The sequence below is a fragment of the Hippocampus zosterae genome, chromosome 3 (assembly GCF_025434085.1).
Source record: "Hippocampus zosterae strain Florida chromosome 3, ASM2543408v3, whole genome shotgun sequence".
Classification (NCBI taxonomy): Eukaryota; Metazoa; Chordata; class Actinopteri; order Syngnathiformes; family Syngnathidae; genus Hippocampus; species Hippocampus zosterae.
In genome coordinates, this window is record NC_067453.1 from 5,588,566 (window position 1) to 5,609,717 (window position 21,152).

Sequence of the window (21,152 nt, forward strand, 5' to 3'; positions counted from 1 at the left end):
GTTTTTGTCAATGTAAATCAATTTGTGTTGTCTATTTCAGCTCATATATCTGCAAACATCGGCTCAAAGCCAGATTCCCCCGTTGAAAACATAGATCCAAACTCAGTTCCCACTGAAACTCCTTCAAAACATGCTGAAAGCTGCAGCAGTGACATGAAAGTTCCAAATGAAAAAGGGAGCACATCCAGCAGCCAGGTACATTTGCTCAAGTCCTCAATGAATGTACTTAGAATTTGTTGGTTTGTCTTCGGAAATTTTCATTTCTTCATTCTAAAACCTGACCTCTTTTTAACCCCCCCCCCCCCCCCACACACACACAGACTTAAGATAATCAAGCAAATGTTGATTTCAGACAAAGAAATCTGAAGTAAACATATAATGCAGTATTTAGAGGAATACACTCGCACCATGTTTGACTGATGACCTTCTACTTGAAATGCTGTGTTGTTACTTTTGCTCCAGATGTAACGAGTCATGCACCTTCCCAAAAAGTCCAAATTTCACCCAGACCATTCAAAGTCTCTAAATTATTCTCCCCAAAATCTTGGGAAGCAAATGTGTTTTGCAAAAATGAGATAAACCTTTGTTTTTATTTATTTTTTTGTTGTCATTTTTGCCAAGTCTTTTTGTCATTGTTTAGTCATGAAGACTGTTGACTGGCACGGTGCCAGGATTGTTTTGTTTTTCAGTGCAAGCATTCCACGTCGCATGAGCATGTCCATTATAACAGGAGTTTTAACTGAATTTGACCAAAGGATATTACACAAGAAACAAAATACAATACAAGTGACCACAGGTCAATGGCAAAACCTTCAGCCTAAACGCTGCAACACACTGCGATGCTTTTGAATTGCCCATTATGCTATGCAATGAGTGGACTCCCCTTGTGATGTAAACTGCAAGCCTCTGTCATGTTTTGAGGCTGCCCACATTGAAGTGTATGACTTTGTTTACTCCATAAAAAAGGGTTTTCACTCAGGGAAAACGCAGTTTCTTACAAAAAGAGGACATACATTGATGAGAATTAAAGGAAATTTACAATTAAAATTAGGATGTATTGAAGGTGGGGCCTACTCCTATTCACTTTAATCGAACCGAAACGATGTGGTTTGTATGCCACTCATGTACAATTTTACCATAAGGTTTGCTCTGTTATCCACAAGTAGATACATATGTAGATACATGTGTATTTCTGTATTTTTATTCCTTGGCAAGGTCTCAGGGCAGCCCAGTGGTCCAGTGGTTAGCGTGTCGACCTCACAGTGCAGAGTTCAATTCTGGCTACGGCCTCCCTGTGTGGAGTTTGCATGTTATCCCCGGTCCTGCGTGGGTTTTTTCCGGGTACTTCGGTTTTCCTCCCACATTCCAAAAACTTGCATGGCAGGCTGAATGAATGCTCTAAATTGTACCTAGGTGTGGGTGTGAGCGTGGATGGTTGTTTGTTTGTGTGTGCCCCCGCGATTGGCTGGCAATCTGTTCAGGGTGTCCCCCGCCTACTGCCCGAAGAAGGCTGGGATATGCTCCAGGAGCCCCCGCGACCCTTGCGAGGAGAAGTGGATCTGGAAATTGATGGATGGCTAGGTATCACTGTTAAAACCGGAAATTGGTTTGTCATCGGTGTGGAAGCTTTTGTACATTTTGATTGGGCATAATTTGCAACATCACCACATTGCGCAACTGGAATTCACATTTTGTCAAACTTTCTTGTTAATTTCTAAGGGGTCAGACGTTACACCGAAATTGGTTTCGACACTTGGAGTTAACTGGGATGCAGACGTATGACACTATCAGTGAGCCAGCATTTTTCTAATTATATCTCCCCAATGATGACATTTTTGATCTTGAAAGAAGTAGCAGCCTGATTGTATTTGATGCCCCCTAAAATGATGTCTATAGGTTGGTGTAGGGTGGAAGATTTTGAAACTTACTGTCAATATGTAGCTGCTGTCTGCTTGACTGGATCCCTTCTTTAATGCGATGCACAATAGATATTTTTGTTGATGAGCGGTGGTGTAAAGGAAGGAAGATTTTGCCATTTGCTGTTGAAATACAACCACCACAACAATGGGGAAATTCCAATATTTTCAGTGTCATGGCTCTGAACTTTGAACTAGTTGTTGGAGAAAAGCAACTTTCCGAACACGGGCTGTATTTTATTTTCATTGGAATCTTTTTTTCAGCGCCAAAAAAGTTTTTCTACGTTACCAACACCAATTTTCAGTGTCAAAATCGGCAGTGTTCTCGCTCCATCTCGTTTCAGGCAATAGATAAGGCCACACTCAGCAATCTCTTGCCTGAGCAGATCCTGGTTGAAATTCTAACAGAGAGGTTTCAGGTAGGATGACGCTTGTGATTACACAACTGTTAATATTGTACTTTGACCACAGAACTGATTTATCTATTAATCACTGCGTCTTTTTTATTTTGTCTCCTCCTGTCATGCAGTTTGATGACTGCTATTGTGGCATCATAATTCATGGTCTTGATTCAGTCTACACCACGTCTGTGACATACTCTCTTCAAGTTGTTCTCAAGGCCCTTAAGAACCGTAAACATATTTATGTGATGAACTTAGTTGACACATACAGTGCCCTGAAAGCTCGGAAAAAGGCACAAAAAAAAGCTGAAGGTAAATAAGCATGCACAATTACTTGTTCGCGAATGAGAAGGTTTAATAATTTTCAGGATGAGCAAGGAGCAATGGTTTACAATAGTTATGATAGTTGTCAGCGGACCTGATGCAATGATCATTTATAGTAATGATCAAATTATTAAGTGTGTGTGTGTGTGTTGGGCGGGGGGTGTCACGGTCAGATGCCATGCTGAAGGAAAAAGCACTACTGGAGGAGGAGTGGCTGCAGAACATGGATGAAGAGGAATACGAAGCTCTGCCAGAGGAAGAGAAGGAGCGTATTATTGAACAACAGAAACAAAAGAAACTCAAGTAATGAGGGAATAAACACAGCCTTCTCCCAATTTCACAATATAATATCTTCATGAATTAATGATCTGACATTAACATGAAACACTACGTGTTTCTGTCTGTCAGAGTTCTTGAGCGAATCAGGAAAATGCAGAAGGACAAAAAGCAACAGGATGAAATGAAGAAACTCCGACTCGATGAGTTAAAAAAGAAGAGTAAAAAGGGTGCAGTTAAGGAAGGCAAACAAGCGTCAAGGAAGAAGGGTTCCGTGGAGAGTAAGCAGGTCTGTGAATTTCTTTCAAAAACAAACATTCAAGCTCCCAAGAGGAGGACTGAAATACACCCGAAAGTATTCCAATCAGCCGGTGTGTGTTCAGTTAGATTATTTCATAAAACAGCAAATTCTTGAATTTGTAATCATGCATTGTCAGTGCCTGTAAAAGGAAAGGAAAAGAGGCAGCTGTGAGATGGCAGCCTGTTACAACAGCTTGGCTAACTTTCTCCTTTAATTTTACTTCTCCATCCTTTCATGCTATGCAGTATTTGTTTTGCATTGTGCTGAACCTCTATGCACAATTTACTGTGATTTTGTTCTAGCAGAGAATATTGGCGCTTGTACTGTAGTACTCATTGCTAAATTCAAAGACAGCGGTCGGCAGGAATGTCGGCCCGGTTGAGCTTACTTGGAAATCAAAGAAGGGTTTCTCCAAGTCGCAGACAAATTTAAAGGATCGATTGTAGCTGTGGACATCCTTCTAGCTATGTTAAAGAGTTTGTACATCTTTTATATATATACAGGATACACCTGTATATAGTAATATATATAGTAATCCAATTTCAAATGGTTTTGTCCCTTTAGCCATCTAGTGCAATGGCCGCTCCACGAATGCCATCTTCAAAAGAATCCCTAGTGGACAAGAAAGATCAATCTTCAAATGATGGTGCCAACACATTTACAGAATACCTGCAAAATTATATTAATTTGTGTATTAGCAAAGTATGATTCTGTCTACGTTGTATTGTCGTGTCACTTCTCTTTATTGATGCAGCAAAGCAAGGCAAAGAAGAAAAGAGTAAAGAAGACACCATAGGAGACACGCAGTCTGATCCAGCATCAGAAATGGTAGGTTTACTGTGACCAGCCTAGGTTGTAGCCCACCTCTCAGACCCAAGTCAGTTGAGATTGGCTCCAGCACCCAAATAAGGATACGTGTTCTAGTCGATTGATCCATGGATTGTAGAATTTTCAAAGAACTGTCTTTACTGAGACTTCATTTCTGTTATTTGTGTCATCTTTTTGCCAAGCCTACAGTAGATAAACTGCACGGTATGTTCAATGCATATGAAAAGTGCCAGACCCAAGTGGAGCACATTCTCCATCACTGGGACCGTGAGAAGGGCTTGTTGCGGGTCCCACTACCTGGTCAGGAGCCTCCGCAATCCCAAGAGGACCACCCAGCAGAGAAGCAGGTACCGGTACTTGTTTTGCTGTTTTATTTTAGATCTAATAATATATCCACATTCGTAAACAGATGAACGGATACTCTCTGGATTTGACAAATTCCATGATCCGAAACGTTCGCTCTTCCTACAAAACTCATCTTCATAATTCAATGGTCCTTTTTCACAGGCCCCTGCAGCAAGGAAGAGCAAAAAATCCACCAGCAAGATCCCGTCCCCAAGCAATCAGATGGAGCCAGCCAAATCAGAAAAGGCAGCAGAGAAACCAGCCATTATCCCTCACATTGTTCTTAAACTGGCAGGCAAAGACTATCCAGATGTATTGGAATTGCTCCGAAGAAAATACCTGCCTCCACTACATGAGGTGGAGCCAACAAATACCATGTTGTTTCCTGCATTTATCAATCATCATGCCAGTATAGTTCCTGTTCTTACCTTTGGGATTCCCTCTTCAACTTCCATAGGTACTTGATGAGCTTGGTTTGGGAACGGGCACACTTTCTATCCCTCCACCTATTATCTTCTCAGTGGTCCATCTACCCAAAAATAGGGAGCGGAATAAAAGACAACTGAACTCTAACTGTTTTACCTTTCTGAGTCGTTCTGCCGGAGATGATCGAGATGAGAGAAAAGAGGAAGATGATGAAGATGTACAATCGATCAAGGTAAACTCTACAAATGCAAATTCAGCATTTTATGGCGAGCGGAATTCCTGAAGGACACACACATTAAACAGAATTTACAAAACATTGAGATCACCATGTTCATGATCAAACAATATTTTTCCCTCTGTAAAAAATGCATAAAAGATCAAGAATTACAGCATGTTTCATACTCTGTTGTCACAGTCTTGTTGGAATCATTCAGCTTTGGGAGGGTGGTTTTGTCTCACGCAAATCCTGATCATGACATTTGTGACTATAACGAAGATGGAAGGAGCCATTGTATGCCATTGTGGTGATGCAAGAGCTCTCTAGTGACCTTTAAAAAAAAGTGTTGTTGAGTCTGGAGCTTCTGAGACTCCTTCCAAATCAGATTATGCATGTCGGTGTTAAAGAGGCCTTCTGCAGAAGTTGGCTGTAGTCACGCATGATTTAGCTTCGCTTTCAGCAAATTTCAGGGAGTGCTGATGGACGATTTACTGCCATTACCGTTTCTTTTGGCTACATTGTGGAGATAACTTCGTGTCTCTTAGCATGTCTACTGTTTTAAGACCTTTGTCATGTGATTTCATTTGCCAATTGTCCATTTACTTTCATCAACACTTCGAGGTGGTTCAATTTCACGCACTGCTATCATTTCAATACCTTTATCAAAGTACTTTATGCAGGTATAGTAGCATCAAAATCAAAAATTTACGATTGCTTCTCTGCCGTCTCTGATAAAGCTATTCCTGTCGCAGTGTGGTGTGTTTTGACGCAACAATTAACCTTTCATACACCAATAATAATAACCTGTAACCTGATAATATCATATCATAACCTGTCCACTGTAGTGACCGCTGTCCCTGAAGGGGTTAAAATAAAATTCAAAGCATTTTCCAGGTTAATTATGGGTTCTTCTTTCATCATCAATAGGCTACCACCAATTTTGTGTGTGTGTATACAACCAATCAAAAAAGGAATTGTCCTTTTTAAAGGAGACAAGAGGTATGTGTCACCTTTCAAATTGAGTATCAGAAGTGTTTCAAAACACCTTTTCAAATGAAATGCTGACTGTCAAGGTACCCTTGAGCAAGTATGTGCCGCATCACACGGCCATCTTTCCTTGCATGCCTGATTGTGTGTGGTCTCCTCTGTGTTGTATGATGTAAAAAAAAGGAAATAAATAAAATTACATTTCTGTCTTGATGTCTTACAGACACCAAAAGGTCGCAGAGCAAGTGCAAAGCTTATGAAGGAAAAAGATAAGAAGGGCAGAGAGAGTCAGAAGAGTGTAAAAAGACCTGCTGCCCTTCCAAAAGCCAAAGGTTTGGAGCAAACTTTAACTTCGGCACTTGCGTCTTCCACAACTGATCTCGCGGAACAAGATCCCCACCATGCAAGTGTGGAGCAGAAACGCAACCAGAGGTAAAACAGCAACAAACAATAACATTTTACATGAGATTTCATCTTTCATTGTCTTCTTTTAAAGCTTCCAAAGGATTAATTTGCTGTTTTCTTAATGTATGCACATACAGGTTTTTCAATTGTACGCTATATTTGTATTATTTCATTTAAATGTGGTTGTGAACGATAATAATGCATTTTACTGTGGATTACAAATTGTTGTGTAATGTGCTACAACGGCAACTTCAACCCACCTTGAATTGGTTGCTCGCCAATCTCAGGGCACACTGAGACAAACAACCATTCATGCTCACAATCACACCAAGGGACAATTTAGAATGTTCCATGAGCCTGCCATGCATGTTTTTGAATGTGGGAGGAAACCGGAGTACCTGGAAAAAACCTACATGGGCACGGGGAGAATGTGCCAACTTCACGCAGGAAGGCCAGGTCCAGAATCGAACCCTGGACCTCCGCACTCTTAGGCGGACATGCTAATCTGTTGATCACTGTGCTGCAAATTTACTGTATATATATATTTTGTATTTATTGACTATATATTTTTTGTAATCAAAAGGCAACTGTGTGTACTAATGAACATTTATATCTAAATATGTCAGATTATAGCAGTTGGCTAGTTTTAAATGTAGTGTAACAGAGGATAGGCACATCCCTGACATGGAATTGCCAAGCACTTGGCTTTAGTTAAATCAAACAAAGCACTGCTGGCTTCCCAAAACTTTTTGGAATAATCAATATTTGAAATATTACGTATTTTAATTTGAATGTAATGTAATCTGCTTGTTTCGGTATTCCCCTAACACTTCCAAGTCCATCTCCTCAAACTTCATTTTGCACACATCATCAGCATTGTGTATCAGGAATGAACAAGCAATTTAGCGCAAGATATTTGTCATCTGAGTCAATCAGGCCGCATGTGTTTGTGTCTTTGTGTGCAGCCTCACAGCATTTCGCTGGGTTGTACCAGCGAATGGACAAGTGGTGTTGAAGATATGGTTTTACTCCGGCTCCCCTGGGAAATTTGAGCAGACCTTCAACTTTGAGCTACTCGGGACTCACAAAGTATATCAACTCCTCTGCAAAGGAATTTGCACATTTCCCTCCTTCTGCAAAGACTACAAGTCAGTCACTTATAAATAAAGATGCCGAGTATTATATTGTACTTATGAACTGTAATGATGAGATTTTTGTTTTTCACTGCAAGATGTTGCCACTATCTCTAAAATCCTTGTTGGAATTCGTAAAAGAAATGTCTTCCATTTACGGATTGAGCCTATACTAGACTTTGTATAATAATGAGGAAATATTTTGAATTCATTCTTTTAATTTTTCCGCAGGGTTCTTTTTCCCTATTGTCGAGATGTGCCAAAATTCACCCAGGGGATCAAGAGGACATATGTTGTGAATCCTGGATTCTATGAGTTTGGACCATTACTCTGCAGCAAGACCAGAGACAGGTGAGAAGAAAGAAATGAGGCTGGAACTGTTTTTTTTTTCTTTTCTTTTTTCTCCCCCAGCTGCACATGACTTGGAATATGTCTGTCTGCAGATACAAGGACAACCGGTATCCAGAAAACACAGAGAGAATGGTGATCAAGAATAATTCCGGACTCGAGGCCGAGATTCAGTTCCATTTCCAAAATGACACACAGGCCATCACATACATGTTAGATCCTCCCAGCATGACTCTACAACCTGACCAGGAGCAGGTAACATGTTTACTGTCACTTCAAATTGCCCCATAGAGTTGATTGTTTCCACTTGCCACGTGTATGGTCTATCACAACAGCTACAGGAGAATAATTGGTCACCATTTTTTTTAATTTGGGCTAGCTGTTAGCCATCTGTAGTTTAGTGCACCAGTGGTTTCTTTTTTTTTCATGGTCATTGTTATATTGTCAATGTCCAGAGTTTGTGCAATGGTAATGGTTGGTTTTCCATGTTCTCTTCGCATCCCAAATGCAATTTATTGTTTGAATAAAAGGAAGATATCAACTGTACTGTACTGTACTTATAGAGATGACTGTTTTCACATTCTATTGGATTATTATTCTACCTTGTCAGGAGTTGACGGTCTGGGCTTACCCAACAACTCCGGGAGAAATCAAAGACAATATTGTGTGCTGTATCAAGGATAATCCAGAGCTTTTCACCATCGCTCTCTCCTGCTTGGGAGTGAGACCAGAGCTGGAGCTCGAAAGCAAGCGTATGCATTTCAACAGGGTTTTACTTCACAGGTAGAGTGGCTTTTCCAACAATCACGATCCGTCAGCCATGTTTCCCATGCGTCAGAGGCATGTCTTTTGCACTAAAGGCAGGAGAGTCGAAGCGTGAAGCTCCACAACAGGACTCCTCTGCCAATATCTTGGAGGCTTCATGGCTTAGAGGAACTCGGCGATGAGTTCAGTGTATCTCAGGACCACAGTGTCGTTTTACCCAACACTTCCCTTCTCTTGACAATGCACTTTTTGGCCAAAAAGCCCTTGAATATTAAAAAGCAATTACGCCTTGAGGTAAATGACAATAATGCATGGATACATGACATTGTGGGGAGTGCTATTTATCGGGGCAATTTCACCCATGATGCCTATCTGATGTATTTTTTTTACTCCCCCAGGTTTCGGATGCAGAAAATATTTTGGGCGTCTTATACACTGACAAAATACAGGTTTCTGCAGAGGGCTTTGATATAGCCATGGACATCACGCCAGGTACAAATCTAAAGAGCTTAAAATACACAATATGAAAAATATTTCTTTTAGATATTGGTATGGCATAGTTTTGCCAGGTTATTAATTAATCTCTGTGGCAGATGGCTGTCTGGATTTTGGAACTATAAAAGTCTTTGAAGAGGTAGAACGTACCATCAAACTGAAAAACCAAGGAAAATATGAATTTGTATACAAGTGAGTATAGGTGACTTATAGGTATTTAATGTGTGCCTTGGTAATACTGCATTACTGTTGAGACTTCTTCATGGAGATAATTTTTTTTTTAAACAAGGATTTTAGTTGGAGACAAAAATCCCAACCTAATCTCAGCCTTCACGATGTCCCCTGCAACTGGTACCTTAATTCCTCGAAAAAAGTACACATCGATTCAGATTGTCTGCAAACCCAAGAAGGAAGTCTCCGTCACAGACAAGCCTGTCCTCTCCTGTCAGGTAGCACGACTGCAGGCATCCACAAAAAACACACGAGCACACACACGAGCACACACACACACACACACACACACACACACACACACACAAGTGGGTGCCAATGAAATTTGATTATCGAGGGAAAAGTCGATTAATTTCATTAATGTGGTTCAAAAAATGAGACTTGGATGGTAAATTACTTCACCAAGCCTGTATTATGGCAGAAAGACACAAAAGTAAAGAATCCAGTGCAAGAACTGACTTACTTGTATTATTACTCTCTCACTAATTATAATTAGTGTCCTGGGTATGACGTTAAACTGCATCCAACTGGTCATCCAGGTTGGGGGTTGGGCGTGAGGTTAACAACCTCACCCTGTAAAACAAAAACCTGTTACAGAAACGACGAGAGGAAGCCATTCCGGTAAACCACGGCGAAGAAGAGACGGCACATCCTTGGATATATCTATGACGGGTGAAATCCAGCAGGAAGCCCGACCCCTGATGACCCCGATCTTTGGAACCAAAACCAAAACCAGAGTAGGCAACTGGAATGTGTGCACAATGTTCCAGTCTGGTCGCATGGTCCAGGTGCTGAAGAATATGAGGGACTATCGCCTGGACATCTTAGGCGTTAGTGAAATCTGGTGGACGGGGCAAGGGCGCCTCATGGTTAATGGAGCAACTTTTCTGTACTCTGGGAAGCAAGACCACCATTCCCATGGAGTCGGCATCATCCTTCTCCAGTAGTGCAGCAAAAACATTGATTGGATGGAAGCCGGTGAATGAACGGATTATTACAGCACGGCTCTACACCAGATATGCCAAAGTAACCATCGTATAAGTCTATGCCCCAACCAAAGCTGCCTCAGCGGATGATAAAGACACCGTCTACAACCAGCTCCAGACCGTGCTTGAGGAGATACCCAGACATGACATCAAAATGCTGATTGGAGACTTCAACGCAAAACTGGATCATGACAGAAGGGGCCTGAATCCCACAGTTGGACCACATGGGTCTGCGAGCTCCACGAATGACAACGGGGAGAGACTGTTGATGCTAACCAGTACCAACGGCCTCAGCATTGGCAACACCTTTTTTGCGCACAAGCGGATCCACAAAGTAACCTGGGTTTCACCTGGTGGCGGGACCTGGAACGAACTGGACTACATCTGCATCAACACAAGGTGGCGCTCGTCATTGCTCGACGTTCGCTCCTACAGAGGTGCAGATGTGGGTTCAGACCACTTCCTTGTGGTGAATAAAATCAAGCTGAAGCTGAAGAAGGTGAAAAGGTGCAGCCCAAGAGACCTTACACGGTGGACAAGCTAAAGAATAAAAACTTCTCAGAAAGCTTCTATGAGGAGTTGAATAGGAAGCTCAAGGTATCACAACAACTTGCAAACATTGAGGAGCAGTGGAGTATGTTCTCTTGTGCCATTGCTGAAACTGCAGAAGCAGTTATAGGCAGAAAGAGGGGTACCAACAAAAAGAGATGGATAACAGACAACACCTGGAAGTTGATTGATGAAAGGAAAGTGGTTAAGATAAAAAGAGAACAAAAGAGGAGGCTCCGGAGCTAGAGGATGGAAGACGAGGAGTACAAACTCTTGGACAGGGCAGTGAAGAAGAGTTGCAGGAAGGATAAAAGACAGTGGCTAGAAGAGAAAGCAAGAGAGGCGCAGGAAGCAGCAGAGAACAACGACACGACGACCCTATACAAGATCGTGCGGGAGTTAACCAACTCCAGGAGCAGCTCTAGCGTTCCAATCAGGAGCAAGGATGGCAAGACACTTCTAAGCGACGAGGAGCAAGAAGCAAGATGGCTGGAACACTTCAGGGAGGTTCTCAACCAACCAATACCTCCCGTGCTCTTCAATTTCGATCAAGAGACACCAGCTCCAGCTCTAAATATGACATCGAAAGAGATATCCGAGACTGAGGTTGCCAGAGCAATCTAGGGCCTTAAGAACAACAAGGCACCGGGACTCGATGAGATAGCTGCTGAGCTGTTGAAACATGGCCAAGATGCTGTTGTGGAGAGCCTTACCCACCTGTTCAACCTGATTTGGCATGCTGAAGAGGTTCCTGCTGACTGGAGACGTGGGGTCATTGTCATGCTCCCTAAGAAGGGAAACCTCGCAGATTGCAATAACTGGCGGGGCATTACACTGCTGTCAATCCCCAGCAAGGTATTCTGCAGTGTTCTGCTACATCGTCTTAAAGATGAAGTGGATAACATCTTGAGGGAAGAGCAAGCCGGTTTCAGGAAGGGAAGGTCTTGCGCCGAACAGATCTTTACCCTTCGAAACATCATAGAGCAGTGCCAAGAACTTCAGATACCACTCATGATCATCTATATCGATTTCAAGAAAGCCTTCGACAGCATCCACCGGGAGTCACTGTGGCAGATCGTCCAGCTGTATGGTTTACCCCTCAAGTACATCAACATCTTCAGGTCATTGTACCACAATTCAACCTGTTGTGTCAAAACCAACAGTGGCACAACTGATGATTTTGACATTGTCACTGGTGTAAGACAGGGTTGCATTCTGTCACCCCTATTCTTCATCATCATAATTGACTTTGTGATGAGGAAGTCCATCACAGTAGCAAAAGTTGGTATCAAGTGGGGGGGAGCAGACTAGCTGACCTGGAATTTGCAGATGATTTGGCTCTGTTAAGTCACACCCATCCCGCACTTCAGGAGTTGACCAACAATCTGTATGAGCACGGAGTTAAGGTCGGTTTACGAATTAGCCAGGAAAAGACCAAGGCCATGGCCGTCGGACAGCACCAACACCTTCAACCACTCACTCTACACCAACATGACATAGAGTACATTGACAGCTTCACATATCTTGGGAGTAACATCTGAATTGCAGGTGGTGTGGAGAAAGACGTCAACAGTAGACTTGGTAAAGCTGCGGGAGTGTTCCAACGCCTCCGCAACATCTGGTCATCGAAAGCCATCACTACGACCACCAAGCTACGCCTCTATGTCAGTGGTTATCCCAACAGCGATTTACGCCTGTGAGACATGGATGAAGACAGCCAACATTACCAACAAGTTAGATGTCTTCCATCGGCGTTGCCTGAGATCCATCCTGAGGATCTAATGGAGAGACCACATCACCAACGAGGAGGTCATGAAGAAGGCAGGAGTGGCTGAACTGTCAGACATTGTCTCTGAAAGGAGAAGGAAAATGATCGGCCACATACTCCGACTGCCAAGAGGGAGACCGGCAAGTGTGGCCATGGACTGGATGCCAGAGGGTGGAAAGAGGAAGAGAGGTAGGCCAAAGAAGAGATGGAGACAAACTGCCAAAGAAGACCTCAGTGAGATGGGTGTCAGCTGGCATGGAGCAAGAAGGGTCGCCAGTGACCTGAACAAATGGATGAAACTCGTCGCCCAATGTTCCAAATAGGAACGGGCGGAACTAACTAACTAACTAACTAATTATAATTATATGTGAATGAGCTCAACTCAAGCGAGAAACTTCAATCACGAACACAGCAATCTCCAGCCAGTTGTAATTCTAACATCCGTTTTATATACCGGAGATCTCGCATTGGGAATGTAAAGACCGGTGGCCCGGTAGTCAAGTGGTTAGTGTATCGACCTCACAGTGCAGAGGTCATGGGTTCGATCCGGCCTTCCTGTGTGGAGTTTGCATGTTCTCCCCGTGCCTGCGTGGGTTTTCTCCGGGTACACCAGTTTCCTTCCATATTCCAAAAACATGCATGGCAGGCTGATTGAACGCTCTAAATTGTCCCTAGGTGTGAGTGTGAGCCTGGATGCTTGTTCGTCTTTATGTGCCCTGCGATTGGCTGGCAACCGGTTCAGGGTGTCCCCAGCCTACTGCCCGAACGCAGCTGGGATAGGCTCTAGCGTCCCCGCGACCCTTGTGAGGATAAGTGGATCGGATAATGGATGGATGGATGGATGTAAAGACTGAGTAGTGTTGGCAGTGGCTTACAATACTGGCATTAGTATCATTATGGAGCAGCTTCGAAGGCACAATAAATAATAAAAAGAAAAAAGCAGACCTCCAGCTCTTCATAGGCTTCCCAATTCCAGCTCTGAATGACTCTCGGTATCACAGTAAGCCTTTTAACATATTAAGGTGTGAGCAACATCTAGATTGTGGTCTGGTAATCCAAGTGGGGCATATGGGTGTCACGCGAGATGCAGTTACGTTTACATACAGCAGATCTTGTGTATAGTAATGCCGTGGACATACTGGCAAAATACAGGTAGCAATGAGCTCACTCTGCAGAAAGCAGACAGCGATTCATGATGACAAAGCATATTGTGCATGTTCACCTAAGTATGTTGTTCAACTGTAGTCACTGATTTAAAAAGAAAAATACAGGAACAATTTGAAGAGGTTATGTAAGTAATTGCACTTGTCTACTGCAGGTGATTGAACCAAGCATTGGGGATGGAGGACATATCGTAGCCATTTTGCCCATCAATGTTACAGTCCAGTCCGTCTTTTCCAGGTTTAATTTAAATTTTTACCTTTTTTATTTTTTTATTTTTTTTACAATATGTACGTATAAGTTGCTGATGCTGCACTGAAAATTTTGGTAGAAAGAACTTTGTAATAGCAATGAGTGCAAACATAGATAAAATCCTTGTGTTTTACATATGGCAGAAAATTAATTTTGGTAATGGAATGATTACACCATATCTATTTTTTTTGATCTGGTATACTGTAGGTACACAATCTCACCTTCATGCGACATCAATTTTGGTCCTCTTGTTTATGGCTCCAAGAAAAGTCAGACCTTCATTCTTGAGAACAGTGGAATATTTGAGACCCATTACACCATCTCCTGTGTGGGCATCGGCATTTGCCCTCGAGCAAGGCAGGGGTAGGGCAGCACCACGGCGTGAAACACAAACATTTCTGTGCTGTGTGCATGATTGTATTTCATTTTGTCTTTGCATAATCTGTGCTTTATCAGAGGAGATACTGTACAAGACTGTATTGTATTTTGTGTCATTTTGTGCCGGTCACAGTGGTAAGAAAGCCACTCGAGAGAGCACTTCAGAGAAGTCTCATACACCCGGGACCAAAATGAAGAGCGAGTCCTTCCAGAAAGACTCAAATGTCTCACAGGTGAGAGACTACTAGCGGAAATAATTAAATGGGCAAAATTTGATCCATACGTCTCTGCTTTTAGTTATTCTATCAATGTATTGTGTCCCCCATGTTTGGCATCAACATCAAAGAGGACACTCCTTTGAAAAACAAATATCAATTTTTCAATGAGCTTTATTACAGCTCTCAATATGTCAAAAGTGCTGCTTTTGGTTATTTGAAGCTAATGTTAACAGCTAACAAATGCTACTTTATGTGTCCCAGCATGCGTTAGATACATTGAACTCTATTTTCGGGACCAGTGCATATCTGGTCAGAAGCGGAGTATAAATGTGTGCAGGCGAGGGCTAGACTTTGTTGTGGTATTTTTGCAGCACCATATAGCTTGGGGCGTAATTTAGAACTTGCATTTTGTACCATTTTAGGCGTCAACATATACTAAGTGAAGTGTCCATAGAAGGTCGATGAGAAACTGTTCTCCATCGCTGCACCAGAGCCAGTGGGATGATTTTAAAAATGAATTGTCTTCTGCATTGATTCAGAGGGTTTGATGCATGCTGTTGACAGATTAATGAATGAAGATTGATGACATTCTTCCAATGGTCAAATTAGATTTTTATGTTGTATGAAGACGTTGGCTATAAATTGATACATATTCACTAGTTTTAAAGAGTCCTAAATTAACATAACATAAACATATTTAAAAGATCTGTCTGATAATGCTCGTCTCACTTAAATTCATTAATTTTTGATGTTGTACACCCATAGGCTACCAAGTACAAGAAAGTAGTGAGTTCCACACAGTTTGAATACTAAACTTTACTTCTTTACTTTTTCTACAATCCAGAATCGACTCAGCACAGGTGTATTCGCGGTGTTCCCTTGCACGGGAACAATGCAACCAAGGACCCGGCAGGCAGTGACGGTTGAATGTATCGCTGAACAGCTTGGCAGCTGGAGCCAGAATTTGCTTATCGACATCAGTGGCCGTGACCCCTCGGACCACCCTGAAGGCATACCATACAAACTGATAGCTGAAATTTGTAGGCCAGGTGGGAACTGCTTTGAGTCACTCTTACCTCTTTAAATTGTAGACCACTAAACTATCGAGGCTTTTTCTTGCTTCACACCAAATCTTAATTGAAGGATCACAACTATCGCAAAAATGTACATTCCTGCGCAAAGAACGACCTTTTTAATTTTTCTGCCTGCCCTCCAATAAGCTCTCTAAAGCTGAACACATTTTATTCAAACAATGATTGAACAACTTCCCAGGGAAACCTATTAGAAGTGAATTAATTGGTTTCAGGCTGAAACTGTCGCAAACATACACTGAACGAAAATATAAATGCATCACTTGTTTTTGCTCTCATTTTTCATGACCTGGCCCCAAAGCTTTCAGACCTTTTCTGTTTTATGTACAAAAAAAGTGTAATTCTCTCAAATATTGTAAGATCTATCAAGCAGTATTAGTACACACTTCTCCATTGCCACTAGAATCTATCCACCTCAAACAGGTGGGCTGTGCATTGATAAAGCATATTTTGTCCCCTCTTTGTTTTCTCTTTATTAATTGACTTTTTTTTGTAATGAAGGCATCGTGTTGGACATGGCCTCTATCTTTGAGGAGCACCATATATGTCAAAGCATCAGTCAGTTAACATCGGAACCATTTTTCAGTGCTGAACAAGTTTTTATCCTGGATGACAACAAGCTAATTTTCAACAAAATTCTCGTGGGGCGAACTTCTCAGGCTCGCTTAAAACTCACCAACAACAGCAAGGTGCCATACACACTCAACTTGGGCATCAGATATGTTGGCATTAAGGTACACATCTGTCGACTCTGCGTGGAATGATACATCCTAACTGAAGAATGCATAAAATGACCATTATTCTTTTTTTTTCCCCAGATGTCCGGCAATGTCGATGTTTTTGAATTGTCTTCTCCAACACTGTGGGTACCAGGCCAATCCCAAGCATTCACATCTTTGAGCTTCACGCCACACACGATGCATCTCTACAACGCTGTGTTTGAGGCGACGTTTGATAAAAGCAGCAGGTATAGTTTGGGATGGAATGATGTTTTGATTTGTTTTTTAATCCTTTGAGTCATTTGTAAGAGGCACGTTCATACAGATTTTTTTTCCTCCTCTCTTTGTTGAAGAATAACAACAAACCTAAAGAGCAAGGTCCTGGAGTTTGACATAATTGGTGAAGGCTGTCTGCCGGTTGTGTCTGTGATACGTCCGGCCAGTAAATCAAATCCAGTCTTACGGTTCAGACGGACATTGGTAGGGCGTACTAATACGCTACCCTTGGTGCTGTTAAATGATGGCAATGTGCCAGCTCAGGTGAGAGAATGCATCTTCTGTTCTTGCTTCATTTTATTGTCAATACTGCACTGTATACTGTGTGCCAACAAATTTGTACGTTTTTATCGTTTATGAGACAAAGAAAACTTTGTTTACAATCATGTTTGTGTTTTAAAGGTCCAGATTGACATGACGGATAAACACAATGTGTTAACACTCAGAGCTGTTCCTGAAAACAAATGTGGCACCATCAACTTCTCTCAATTTGAGGACACCCTTGACTCTGGTAATAGTAATCATAATGATAATAATTATTATTATTCAAAATTCCTGTAAATGGTAATTTGACTGTGAATGTCATGACTCGAACTTTTTAAAATTATTGCTGTGCGCTGTGTATAATATATGACCCAACTAGATGACTAAACTTCTTATTAATCCTTTTATGTAATAAAACAATGGCATCTTTCCGATGCTTGCACCCGTCTTCATTCAGCTGTTCTTCTCAACAGCACGTCGGTTAGTCCACAGAGCCTGCCTGAAACTTGATGTAAATGAGGAGGTTGAATTTGAGGTCACTTTCTCCTCAACCAAACCTCTGAGGGTGGAGGACAAGATTTCAGTGCAAGTAAAGGGCAGCCTTTACAGCAATGCTACAATACAAGTGACTGGAGAAGCTTACCAGCAACTCGTCAGTCTTGACAACCTCAGAAAGCCGCCAAGAGAAATGAATCCAAACTATGAGGAGGAAGGTAAGAGTTAAAGCAACTAAACCCGAAGACTGGGGGGCAGTACAATTACTAGATTGTACCATAATAAAAAAAAATGCAGAAGTATGAATTGGTTCCCAACAACCTCACAGACGTTTTTGCATCTTATCAGAGGCTAATGCTGTTAGCTAACTCCATCCATCCATCCATCATCTACCGCTTACCCGGGGCCGGGTCGCGGGGGCAACAGCTTTAGCAGGGAAGCCCAGACTTCCCTCTCCCTAGCTACTTCTTCTAGCTCTCCCCGGGGGATCCCGAGACGTTCCCAGGCCAGCTGGGTGACATAGTCTCTCCAGCGTGTCCTGGGTCTTCCTCGGGGTCTCCTCCCGGTGGGACATGCCCGGAACACCTCACCAGGGAGGCGCTCAGGAGGCATCCGAATCAGATGCCCAAGCTACCTCATCTGGCTCTTCTCGATGTGGAGGAGAAGCGGCTCGACTCTGAGCCCCTCCCGGATGAAAGAGCTTCTCACCTTATCTCTAAGGGAGAGCCCGGACACCCTGCGGAGAAAACTCATTTCGGCCGCTTGTATCCGGGATCTCATCTCGTTAGATGAGGGTTGGGACGTAGATCGACTGGTAAATTGAGAGCTTCGCCCTTTGGCTCAGCTCCTTCTTCACCACGACAGACCGATACAACGTCCGCATCACAGCAGACGCTGCACCGATCCGCCTGTCGATCTCCCGCTCCCTCTGGCCCCCACTCGTGAACAAGAGCCCAAGATACTTGAACTCCTCCACTTGGGGCAAGATCTCCTCCCCGACCCGGAGGGGGCACTCCACCCTTTTCCGACTGAGGACCATGGTTTCAGATTTGGAAGTGCTAATTTTCATCCCAACTGCTTCACACTCGGCTGCGAAACGCTCCAGTGAGAGTTGGAGAGCCCCGTTTGAAGGAGCCAACAGCACCACATCATCTGCAAAAAGCAGGGATGCAATACTGAGGCCCCCAAAACGGACCCCCTCAACGCTTCGGCTGCTCCTAGAAATTCTGTCCATAAAAGTTATGAACAGAATCGGCGACAAAGGGCAGCCTTGGCGGAGTCCTACCCCCACTGGAAACGATTCCGACTTACTGCCGGCAATGCAAACCAAACTCTGACATCGGTGGTATAGTGACCGAACAGCCCGTATCAGGGGGTTCGGTACCCCATACCCACGAAGCACCCCCCACAGAACTCCCCGAGGGACACGGTCAAACGCCATCTCCAAGCCCACAAAACACATGTAGACTGATTGGGCGAATTCCCACATACCCTCAAGGACCCTGCTAAGGGTGTAGAGCTGGTCCACTGTTCCACGGCCGGGACGAAAACCACACTGCTCCTTCTCAATCTGAGGCTTGACTTCCCGACGGACCCTCCTCTCCAGCACCCCTGAATAGACCTTACCAGGGAGGCTGAGGAGTGTGATCCCTCTGTAGTTAGAACACACCCTCCGGTCCCCCTTTTTAAAAAGAGGGACTACCACCCCGGTCTGCCAATCCAGAGGCACTCTCCCTGTTGACCATGCGATGTTGCAGAGGCGTGTCAACCAGGACAGCCCCACAACATCCAGAGCCTTGAGGAACTCCGGGCGAATCTCATCCACCCCTGGGGCCTTGCCAGCGAGGAGCTTGTTAACCACATCGGTGACTTCAGCCACAGAGATAGGAGAGCCCACCTCAGAGTCCCCAGGCTCTGCTTCCTCTAACGAAGGCGTGTTGGTGGAGTTGAGGTCTTCGAAGTACTCTGCCCACCGGTTCACAACGTCCCGAGTCGAAGTCAGCAGCGCCCCATCCCCACTGTACACAGTGTTTGTGGTGCACTGCTTCCCCCTCCTGAGACGTCGGATGGTTGACCAGAATTTCCTCAAAGCCGTCCGGAAGTCGGCTTCCATGGCCTCACCGAACTCTTCCCACGCTCTGGTTTTTGCCTCGGCGACCACCGAAGCTGCGTTCCGCTTGGCCAGTCGATACCCGTCAGCTGCCTCTGGGGTCCCACAGGCCATAAAGGCTCGATAGGACTCCTTCTTCAGCTTGACGGCATCCCTTACTGCTGGTGTCCACCAGCGAGTACGGGGGTTGCCGCCACGACAGGCACCAACCACCTTACGGCCACAACTCAGATTGGCCGCCTCAACAATAGAAGCACGGAACATGGTCCACTCGGGCTCAATGTCCCCCGCCTCCCCCGGAACATGGGAAAAGCTCTGTCGGAGGTGGGAGTTGAAACTCCTTCTGACAGGGGATTCCGCCAGACGCTCCCAACAAACCCTCACAATACGTTTGGGTCTGCCAGGACGGACCGGCATCTTCCCCCACCATCGGAGCCTACTCACCACCAGGCGGTGATCAGTTGACAGCTCCGCCCCTCTCTTCACCCGAGTGTCCAGAACATGCGGCCGCAAATCCGATGATACAACTACAAAGTCGATCATCGAACTGCGGCCTAGGGTGTCCTGGTGCCAAGTGCACATATGGACACCCTTATGTTTGAACAAGGTGTTCGTTATGGACAATCCGTGATGAGTACAGAAGTCCAATAACAAAACACCACTCGGGTTCTGATCGGGGGGGCCGTTCCTCCCAATCACGCCCCTCCAGGTCTCACTGTCATTGCCCACGTGAGCATTCAAGTCCCCCAGCAGAACAAGGGATCCCCAGCAGGAGTACTCTCCAGCACACCCTCTAAGGACTCCAAAAAGGGTGGGTATGCTGAGCTGCTGTTTGGTGCATATGCACAAACAACAGTCAGGACCCGTCCACCCACCCGAAGGCGGAGGGAGGCAACCCTCTCGTCTACCGGTGTGAACCCCAATGTACAGGCACTGAGCCGTGGGGCAATGAGTATGCCCACACCTGCTCTGCGCCTTTCACCGTGAGCAGCTCCAGAGTGGAAGAGAGTCCAACCCCTCTCGAGAGAACTGGTACCAGAACCCAGGCAGTGTGTGGAGGCAAGTCCGACTATATCCAGTCGGAAATTCTCTGCCTCACACACCAGCTCGGGCTCCTTCCCTGCCAGAGAGGTGACATTCCTAGTCCCAAGAGCTAGCTTCTGCAGCCAAGGATCGGATCAGGGTCCCCGCCTTTGGCTGCCGCCCAGCTCACATTGCACCCGACCCCTTTGGCCCCTCTCATGGGTGGTGAGCCCATGGGAAGGGGGACCCACGTTGCCTCTTCGGGCTGTGCCCGGCCGGGCCCCATGGGTGTAGGCCCGGCCACCAGGCGCTTGCCAACGAGCCCCACCTCCAGGCCTGGCTCCAGAGGGGGGCCCCGGTGACCCGCGTCCGGGCAAGGGAAACTTCGATCCATTTATTTTAATCTTCATCAGGGGTCTTTCATCCGTGCTTTGTCTGGCCCCTCACCTAGAACCTGTTTGCCA

The 21,152-nt window shown here is 44.4% G+C and overlaps 1 protein-coding gene across 2 annotated transcripts in view; it reads left to right on the plus strand.

The window, feature by feature from the left end:
* hydin (HYDIN axonemal central pair apparatus protein) overlaps positions 1-21,152 on the plus strand; it is a 76,768-nt gene that overhangs the window by 40,686 nt on the left and 14,930 nt on the right. Inside the window, exons 40-67 of one of the 2 annotated variants that reach the window (XM_052060792.1) lie at positions 41-195; positions 2,261-2,335; positions 2,446-2,629; positions 2,815-2,944; positions 3,050-3,206; positions 3,783-3,864; positions 3,973-4,046; positions 4,229-4,393; positions 4,554-4,748; positions 4,849-5,049; positions 6,245-6,453; positions 7,392-7,574; positions 7,791-7,910; positions 8,003-8,162; positions 8,518-8,690; positions 8,768-8,966; positions 9,071-9,164; positions 9,266-9,359; positions 9,457-9,616; positions 14,020-14,102; positions 14,322-14,477; positions 14,626-14,725; positions 15,555-15,759; positions 16,303-16,535; positions 16,620-16,768; positions 16,874-17,060; positions 17,199-17,307; positions 17,534-17,773. In XM_052060792.1, coding sequence (XP_051916752.1) covers positions 41-195; positions 2,261-2,335; positions 2,446-2,629; positions 2,815-2,944; positions 3,050-3,206; positions 3,783-3,864; positions 3,973-4,046; positions 4,229-4,393; positions 4,554-4,748; positions 4,849-5,049; positions 6,245-6,453; positions 7,392-7,574; positions 7,791-7,910; positions 8,003-8,162; positions 8,518-8,690; positions 8,768-8,966; positions 9,071-9,164; positions 9,266-9,359; positions 9,457-9,616; positions 14,020-14,102; positions 14,322-14,477; positions 14,626-14,725; positions 15,555-15,759; positions 16,303-16,535; positions 16,620-16,768; positions 16,874-17,060; positions 17,199-17,307; positions 17,534-17,773 — 4,272 coding nt within the window. The remainder of the gene's footprint in view (positions 1-40; positions 196-2,260; positions 2,336-2,445; positions 2,630-2,814; positions 2,945-3,049; positions 3,207-3,782; positions 3,865-3,972; positions 4,047-4,228; positions 4,394-4,553; positions 4,749-4,848; positions 5,050-6,244; positions 6,454-7,391; positions 7,575-7,790; positions 7,911-8,002; positions 8,163-8,517; positions 8,691-8,767; positions 8,967-9,070; positions 9,165-9,265; positions 9,360-9,456; positions 9,617-14,019; positions 14,103-14,321; positions 14,478-14,625; positions 14,726-15,554; positions 15,760-16,302; positions 16,536-16,619; positions 16,769-16,873; positions 17,061-17,198; positions 17,308-17,533; positions 17,774-21,152) is intronic. The other variant, XM_052060793.1, reaches the window with a different exon arrangement.